General features: G+C 31.3%; 1 protein-coding gene across 1 annotated transcript; it reads right to left on the bottom strand.

Annotated features, from left to right (window-relative positions):
• Positions 1-3,037, bottom strand: LOC107416144 (sesquiterpene synthase 2-like). The gene is made up of 6 exons (XM_060816694.1): positions 2,767-3,037; positions 2,034-2,406; positions 1,585-1,803; positions 1,268-1,406; positions 798-1,049; positions 1-309 (listed from the first exon to the last, which is right to left on the bottom strand). The coding sequence occupies exons 1-6, from the start codon at positions 3,026-3,028 to the stop codon at positions 1-3; spliced, it is 1,554 nt and encodes a 517-aa protein (XP_060672677.1). The 5' UTR covers positions 3,029-3,037.
• Between the last annotated feature and the right edge of the window lie 6,787 nt (positions 3,038-9,824).

Genomic DNA, 9,824 nt, shown 5'->3' with positions numbered 1-9,824 from the left:
TTATGGAAGAAGATGCTCGTGAATGGGTATAGGATCGACAAGCAGCAAACTAATGGTGTCTTTGATCAAATGAGGATTGGTATAACTGTCACCGTCCTTATACGTAACATCTGACATGCGTGCAAGATTCAGAACGCGCTCAAGAATAGAGGTTGCTACAGCAGTTGGCTTCATGAACTCTTGGTTTATATCTTTCCAAGCATTTTCAATTTCTTGGTGCAACATTTTATATGCCTCTTCTTCTTCAACTCCATGTTGTTCCATGCAACATTCAACCGCCGATGCACAATGTTCTCTCTTCTGCTCGAACTATCAATTACAAAATACAAAAAACATAAATAAATATACAGTTTCACACGGCACAGACAGTATGAAATAATTATATCATTACTATTTGGATATATATAAGAGCGACATAAAAATACAATAAAGGAATTCAAATGACTTGAGATGAAATTAATTAACTAAACCATATAAAAAAGTAAAAAATAAAAACCTCTTGTTGTCTTATGAATTTGATGAACCATGCTAGTAATTTTGTTTTAAAAACTTTCATTTATGTAAGTGTGTAAGGCTAATTTTGTGAAATTCATTATAAAGAAATGCATAATTTTGCAAAACTGGTTTTTTCCTTTTTTTTTTTTTAAAAAAAAAAAGATAAAAAAGGCAATATGAAAATCTTCGTACTTTGGTTGATATGTAAAATACAAAAAGTAATTTAGTTTGGGAGTAAAATGATATTAGTCTAATTATATTTTTAGATAGTAACAACTATATATATATATATATATAACAACCTTATGGGAGACAATGTCATTCATCAGTCTGCCAATAAGTGAAGCAGCTTTAATGATTTTTGGTTTATTAGAGGCCCAAATGAATGCTTCTTCAGTTGCAATCCCCTCACCCATGAATAGAAAGGAGGTCGTTGTGAGAGCATAATAAGTAGCACTTACTTCCCCATTGGATATGTAATCCTCCACCCTTGGAGTGTACTTATTATGAAACCAACCAACTTCTTCAAAATAGGCTTGGACTAATTCTTTCATCTAAACTCATAAAAAAAAATAAAAAATTATATAGTAAAAAAGTAACATTTGTGGCATATAAGCATAACAGAACATGAAAATCATCGTAAACAAATAAATTTTGCTCAAATAAACAAAGATTTTTTTCTTTAATCTCCCTTTTCCATTTGAAGATTTTGATTATTAAATAATTTAAAAAAAAAAAGAAAAAAGATAAACTCAAGATTAATTGGGCTTACTGCTTGTTTCGCATAAGCTAAACCATAAGATCTTCCTTCCTTGTCAATATGCTCCTCCAATTGACTATGAGTGTCCAAAATTGTCTGATATATCAATTTCATGTAATCTGGAAGAACATCTTTGGCACTAATATCCCACCTGAGAATCATTAATTAACAAAAAATAATATCTTATCATATTTAAGGATCATAATTTTTACTGAAATAAGTAAATAAATTGAATATGATGGATTGGAAAAAAAATAAATACTACATCAACGAAATTCTAACCAATTCATATATGAGCTAAAAGAATAAGTTAAATATAATTATATTACCTTATGACTGCTTCCGTAAAGAGTTTGATTTCTTCGTATGTACCATGAGCATCAAAGGTATCATCTATGATGGAAACCATGGCTACTACTTTGGTAACTAACTCTCTTGCAAGGGAATATTGGGGTTCAAAAAATATTGCATATATCCAAAAGTATAATTCTACCAGTCTGTCTCTTGCATAAGGCAACTTCCTTTTGAAGTCCAAGTTTTTCCACCACCTAATTAAATCACATATGTATAACACAACCATAATAATTTTCAGTAACATAAAGATTTATAATATATAATAATTATTTTGAATTAAATATACTAATTAAAGTGTGAAAGAAGCATCACAACTAATTAAGTGGCAACGTTAAAAAAATCTCTCTATAATATTGTCCTGATCACATTTGAAGGATTTTTAAAACAAAATACTAGAGATACTTTCAAGTTGCTTTAGACATACCTTGAAAGGTTGGCTACTTCCTTTTGATGCAATGCTTGTAAAACATTAAAATCCAATTGTGCCAACTTCAACAAAGTTTTGTTGTGGGAATTTTCTTTAGGGTAGAAAGAGATGTAATGTCTTGTCTCTGACCTCGGTATGTTTTTACGGATGGATCGGTTAAGGGCAAAGGTGACCTTTCCAGCGAGGTCGGAGTTCATATTACTCAACTCTAACTGAAGATGAGTGGTGGTGAAAACTATGGCTTCATCAAGAATTTCCTCCCCATGCATGCGAAGGTGTGCTGCCTCATACAGACTTAGCATGGCAGGAACATCAAAGGTTAAGGATGCCTTAAATTCACCATCTCTGTCCTTGAACTTGTTAAATACATCTTTCACAAAATAAACAACCAAAAATCCAATTGAACTTAAGATGGTAGACCAACCAAAACCAATTTATATATAAACTTCCAAAAAAGCAATAGAAATAGTAGTTTTGATTATGTCAAAATATATAATTAATTATATATAGGTAGTTCATCTATGGTTTTTTTTATCTAAATCTTATTTTTATCCTCTTTTTTCTTTTTATCATTGCTTTAATCCTCCATAAAAAAAATTACTTACCACAAAAAAAAAAAAGACAATAATAATGATGATGATGATAATAACAATAATAAATCTAAGCACATATTAAAAAAAATTATAAAAAAAAAAAACACAAATTGAAGTGTATAGAGACAGAAACTTACCGCACGAAATATAATAACCATGTTCCCTAAGCAAACGAAACCAAAGTGAAATAGTGTAAAGGTCATCATCCTCTTCATCACGAATGCCATAAGAGCTATAGATCTTTTCTAATACTTCATTAATCTCCCTCTCAAAATGGTAAGACACACCTAAACGTTGGATTGCATCAATCAACTCCAACTTTTGCAAAGGGTTTTTCTGAGAATATTTCATTACCAACCCTTTAACTTCTTCCTTCAATTCTTCAACCTTTCGCTGCATTTTTTCGATGTGCTCCTTTTGCTGCAAAGGAAAATACATATTGGTTAATTATTATTATGGGTACCAAACTGTTTAACTTGTTTATAACATATTATTATTTTATTGGTTTATATTGAATTGCACTTATCTCTTTTAACTTTTGTTTATATTTAAATTATATTAGTTTTTCAACCTATCAAATAAAATAAACATGTTTTTTTAGCCCATGAAATTTTTTCTGGATATTTTGGTCTTAAACTTTAATTTTTGATGTACTTTTGGTCCTTTAAAAATTTTTGGTCCGCTTTTTAACAATTTCGACACATATATGGGTTTTGTAGAAGTATCTGATTTTGTAATTTTATTATTTCCTTATCATAATAAATATAGAGTATGTTTCAAAACTATTAAAAGTTAAATTTAAAAAATAATTTAAGAATTAAAGTGCACAAACAATAAAATTTAGGAACAAAAGTGTCAAAAAAGAAAGTTTATTTAAAGACCAAAAATAACAATTATGAATATAATTGAACGACTTATAGAATCCAATAATCTACCTATACTAAGAATAAACCCAAAACAAACAAAAGTAGCATACCACACAGTGAGAGAGGAAATAATCACCCCAAATGGTGGGATGAAAATCTACAGAGGGACGATTTTTATTTTGGGTGAAGGCTTCAGGGGCTGCTGAAGCTTGGATCGACATTTTGTTTTAAACGATGTGGAAATTGAGTTGCCTATCTGCTTAATTTGCGTGTGATTAAAATGCGCATTCAGCTCAAGGTTTTATAGAGGGAGTTGAGTGCATGCATGGCTCCAAGTAGAAATTGAGTTGCCTATCTGCGTAATTAGCGTGTGGTCGATATCATGTGCATGCATGATTCCAAGTGGGACCCGTGCAGTTGTTGTAGAATAAGGGTAGCATGTCGGTGAGGACTTGTGGTAGAATGAGGGACACGTAGTATGTGACCTGTGAGACCCTGTTGCAGAATGAGGGTAGAATGTGGAACCCGTGAGGACTTATTGTAGAATGAGGGACACGTAATATGACGAGACAGGAGGAGGAGCACTCTTCAAAGAGGCTGCTAAGTGTCACGGTTGGGACATTTCATCAAACACTTGGTGAGCATTCTCTCCATTTTGGGCCTATTTTGGGCCATACAATGGGCCAAGCACCTAGAGTAGTGTGGAATTCTCTAGAACATTATGGAGAACTCTAGGTCAAGCCATGTACATATCCATTTCTAGATGCTTCTTTAGATATTTTTGTAAAGGAGGTGGGAAGGATCTAGACACCCATTCTCCACCGTAGGATTAAAGCAATTATAGCCGTAGGATCAAACTTTGTATGCCTATAAATAGGTGGAGGCCTCATTTGGCCAAACAATCCAAGAATCCAAGAACATCCAAGAATCCAACAATCCAAGCATCCAAGGATTCAAGAATCCAAGCTACTCTTGTAAAGCTCTCTTTTAAGCAATACACTTTCATTCTCCCAAACTCTCTTTGTGCTCTAGCTTTCTTTGCTTAGCTTTCTTTTTTAGTGGGCAAAATGCTTACTTAGTTGCAACAAAGGGTCGGAATAGCAACTAAGACCGCACGGCTTGAAGGGTAAACAAACAAGTCCATGACATAAGGACAGCTAAGTGATCGATATTCACCTCCGCCAGTCTGATTCGAAGACTTTGATCCAGTTAAATTTTCAACCAATGCAAAAATATTGTCAATATTTCCAATCTTAACTTTATGGGATATATCCAAGAAAAATGAACATAATTATCTAAGAATAATAAATAATATTTTTATTTAAATGGTAAAAATATTAATATCAATAAAAATATCAAAAATATAATTTTATAAAAATATTGTTAGAAACATCGATATCGATAAAAATATTAATAAAATTATAAAAATTATAAATATTTAATTTAAATTATAAATTTTTGTATATAAAATAATTAATATAATAAAATAATTTAAAAGTACAATGATTAGAATATAATGATAATAACATAAATAAAAAAGTTATAATTTATATAGTAATGTACGGTGATTGTTGATAATATATATATATATATATATATATATATAGCATTAAATTTCTGTACTTCCTAACATGCTTACAAACTTTAAACATAAATACATAATTTATTGTGAAATTTTTAGAATCTATTTTAACAAGTATCTATTTTTTTTCTTTATTTATTAATTTGATTTTATCATTTTTTTAAATGATATTGGTATATTTATACTTATTTATATACTTATTTTATTTAAATTTATTTATATATTTTTGTTACCAAATTAATTTATATAGTTTAAAATTTTAGAATATTGAAACCTTTTTAAAAGTACTAAATCTATTGATAATGCATTATTCACAACATAAGCTTTATATAATAACAAAAAAAAATGATAACTTTATAATATATATGAATACCGATGATATTTAAAAAAAAAAAAAAAAACAATAGTTATAGATATAAAATCATATTTGCTATTAAATTATAATGTATCTAAAAGTTTAAATATAAATAGTTAGTATTGCAATATAATTGAGATAACAGGAGTTAATAAAATATTATTGAGTGGTTAATTATTTATTTGGTTCGCTAATTTATGTGCATAATTTTATTATTCATTATTCATTTGTTTGTTTTTTTTTTTTTATATAAATTACTCAATATTCATTTGTTTATCATTGTTCATCCTTTTTTTAAATTTATTTCATTAAATTAAAAAGGATCCAAATTTTATTATATTAAGTGAATCAAAACCCAGTAGTTCGACCCATTCTCAAATTCCAACAATCCAACAAAATGTTTTTAGGTTTAAACCAAAGATCATCTCCTTCTTCTTTATCTTGCCTACATGGCTTCCTTCATGGATATGCAAATCAATGGGATTTTATCATGATATCTTCAAAAAATGATTGAGATTTCAACAAAATGCCCATAAAATCGAAACTATCACCGCTATTCAAGTATCTCGCTGACAAATCAAGGAAACCAATAAATATTTTCCTATCGCCCCACCATCGGTGCCAAACTTGTAAAAATTCCGATATACCTTCAATATTTTTTATGGTTTCTCCAATTTTTGCTGATATTTATTGACAACGCCAATATTTCCACGAAAATTCAGACAGACATTTCTTTCCCTCTCTATCAATGTCGATGCTAGCCGAAATCTGATATTATCATCGATATTTTCTTCATTGCTTCTACCCTTCTAGAGAGTCAACTGGAGCTGGACACCACACATTAGAAAAAATTAATTCTAATGGTATATGACTAACAGTGGAAGTTGGTGAAGTAAATAGGCATTTAATTTTGCCTAATTGGCAGGTTTATTTTTCTCTAATTGGCAAGCAATGCAAGAAGAATCACTAGAAGATGGAATTGAAAAGGAGATATTACATTGTGATGCTACTTTATTCATAATAACATAACTAGGATGTCCTAAGCGATAGTGCCTATGTAGGGGAAATTTAGAACTAACACATGATAAAGAATATGAAGCATTAGACAAACAAGAAACCAAAGTCCTAAGAGAAACATAAAACATTTTTGGTAGCAGCACTTGATAGAGCCCATTCTTAAGCAGTCCAATTGAGAAAAATCCTCTTTGTAGCCTTGTCCTTCATAAAAATAGACTGATTAGTAAATTGCACAATAACATTTTTATCAACAGTTAACTTGAAAATACTTAATAATTTTATTTTTTTTTAGTCTGAGGAGCATGTAACATATTATTCAACTTTGTGGTTCCTGAACTTATACAAAAAAAAGAGCAACCAATATGAGATATAGGAAAACCTTAACCATTTCCAACAATTAATTTATCACCACCATAGTATTCACTTCGTTTTGCAACATTTAAGGGATTAGAAGTGACATAGTTAGTGGCTTCACTATCAAGTAACCATTCAAAATTAGTAGTGACACCCGATGAAGCATAAAAGGTATTGAGATTTTGTGGACTTGTATAGTTTTCATCAAATCGGTACCAACAATGTTCTACACTATGGCCAGGAACTTTTCAAATTTGACAATAAATCCTATTTTTGGATCCGCTACAACCACGTGCCCTAATGAAGGAGGACCATGAGCATGTAATTAATTTGTTGACGATGAGAAACAATTTTGGTTGTTACCACATCTAGATGTGAAACCACAGCTAGGTTCAGGCTCTTTTGGCTGCTTAGTTGCAACATTTGCAGATATAATATCATTTGGTATAGCTTGTTGAATCCGCACTTCTTGGCTCAAGAGGAGAGATTGTACTTCTTCCACTGCCATGGTGGTGTGACTAGCATGAATATTAGCTATGAAAGCATCATATTCCAAAGGTAAACCTGCGAGCAACTGCATTATGAAGTCTTCATCGGAGAAAAAGAAACCTGCTATTGTTAAGGAATTAACAATGTTTTTCATTGTTGAAAAGTAAAAGCTGATGGACAGAGATTCTTTTTTTGTGATCTGAAACTATGTCTTCAAATGCATTATTTTAGCCTTTGATTAGCTACGAAATAATTTATTCAAAAGCATTCCCAAGTTGAAAGGCAGTGATTGGATTTGAAGCTTTGGTTGTAACAGCCCAGTCCACCCTCATGAGATAGTGTCCGCTTTGGCATTGAAGAATCCTATTACAACCCAACCTTCACAAGTTTAAAATACATCTACAAGGGAAAGGTATCCACAGCCTTATAAGGTATGCTTCGTTCCCCCTTCCAACCTATTTGGGACTTCACAATCTACCCCTCCTTAGGGTCCAGCGTCCTCACTGGCACACCGATCTGAGTCTGACTTTGATACCAACTGTAACAGCCCAGTCCACCTGTATGAGATATTGTCTGCTTTGACACTGAGGAATCCTCTTACAACCTAACCCTCACGGGTTTAAAACGGTATCCACAGCCTTATAAGGCATGCTTTGTTTTTCTTTCCAACCGATGTGGGACTTCACATTAGTGATCTGTGTTTGAATGGTTGGTGAGGTGGAAGAAAGAATCCAGCTAACAAGAGCTTGATCAAGGCATTTCCACTAATGATAAGCCAGATTTGGAACTGTCATGCCTACAGATTGACAGTCACTAGTTGTGTTGATGACAGAAGTGAAAGAAGGTGCCTGAAAGGTACCATCAACGAACCTTTCCAAGTTACACCCAATAATTGCCAGTAGAATTTGTGATCTGTATATTATAATTATTTTGATCTAGTTGAAAAGGAAATGTATAGTTGGATAGAGTAACTTCTGACAGAGAAGGAAAAGATGATGCATCCACTACGATAGATGAATTAGATGAAGAGTTGACCATGTGGATCGAAAAACTCATTTGAGTATATCACTGCTCTGATACCATGAAAGCATAGATGTATGAACAAGAGAAAGATGTGCTTTTTATTTCTATTTTTAATTACCTGAATAGTTAAGATATAAATACATGATGTGGACTTGACTTTCGATACTGCGAGGTTATCTGATATACACAATGGTTCACATACTGATATGGTTAGAGATAACCAGGTGCAACAGTTATTTATTATTGGTAGTGGGACACCTAACCATATAACCAAGTGTAACAGTTATCTATTATTAGTAGTGGGACACCTATCTAAAACCTTATCATTAAAAACCTCTATGACACCTTGGTTATCAATTATGAATTAAAAAGTTTTAAATAATTGTCAATGGTTAAATTTACCAAAACAGTTAGCTTACCATTATAGCCTTTAAGGGGTTCATCAAATGGAAAATTATTATCTCGTCTCAGCTTATGGTTCTGAATATGAATTATACCAACCTCAGATTAAAAATGAAAAGGGAATCAAAACTTGTATAATTGATCATATATTAGGTCAATTTGACTAGTAAAACAGAAAAAATATATATATAAAAATATATTGTTGGTTTAATGTTTTCCTACACCTAGTTTAGTGCAAATAGGACAGCCCTTTTTTTTAAAAATAAATTGGGAAGGAGTATTTTAAAGCAAACTAGTTTAGTGCAAATAGGGCAGCCTTCTTTCTTTCTTTTGTCTTTTTTTTTTTTTAATAAATTGGGAAGGAATATTTTGAAGCAGACATGGTCAAAAGAATGTACCATCATAAACGGTTATTATTATTTACATGGTTCCAAGATAACATTGTAAATCAGGCTTAATATTATGTGCACATAATATTCAATACACTTGAATATTATTGTCCCTGTAGGGACAATCATTTGATAAATGCACTATTTTTTTTTTTTTTTTTGCTTTTTACAAGTCATACAACAATATCGAATTTTTTTTTTTTATATAAAAAAAAAAGCTGTTAAGTGGGATGATTAAACATAAAGATAGAAATATGTAGGAAGTGTGTATTGATTATCTAATTTTAGGCTATCTAATACAGCTCATCAAATATATTGACATACATAAAATTAGACAACAAACAGATAAATGGTAAGAATTCTATACCCAACTATACAAGCCAATGATCCTTAGCGTATCCACGTAGCAGATACAAACTAGGTAGAATGTTTATCTCTAACATATGGTTTTTAAATTGTATTTGTTTCCATGGATCGACTTGGAAGAAATATGTAAGTTGGAATAATGTTGGAAAACTTTCCAACAATTTGTTGTCTCTTAAAAATGCGAGCGTGCCACTTCAAACCTACAACAGTTCAAAAAAGAAAAATGTGTGCCAAGACATGCCACTTCGAATCTCCACCCCAAACCTGCAACAAAAATTGCACCAAAGCTTGCCACTTTAAATGTCTATTCAAACTTGCAACAATTCAAAGAAAGAAAAATGTGTGTCAAGGC

The sequence above is a fragment of the Ziziphus jujuba genome, chromosome 4, assembly GCF_031755915.1.
Source record: "Ziziphus jujuba cultivar Dongzao chromosome 4, ASM3175591v1".
In the NCBI taxonomy this organism is placed as follows: domain Eukaryota; kingdom Viridiplantae; phylum Streptophyta; class Magnoliopsida; order Rosales; family Rhamnaceae; genus Ziziphus; species Ziziphus jujuba.
Note: the sequence above shows the minus strand (reverse complement) of the source record. Positions and strands in the feature narration are given on the sequence as shown.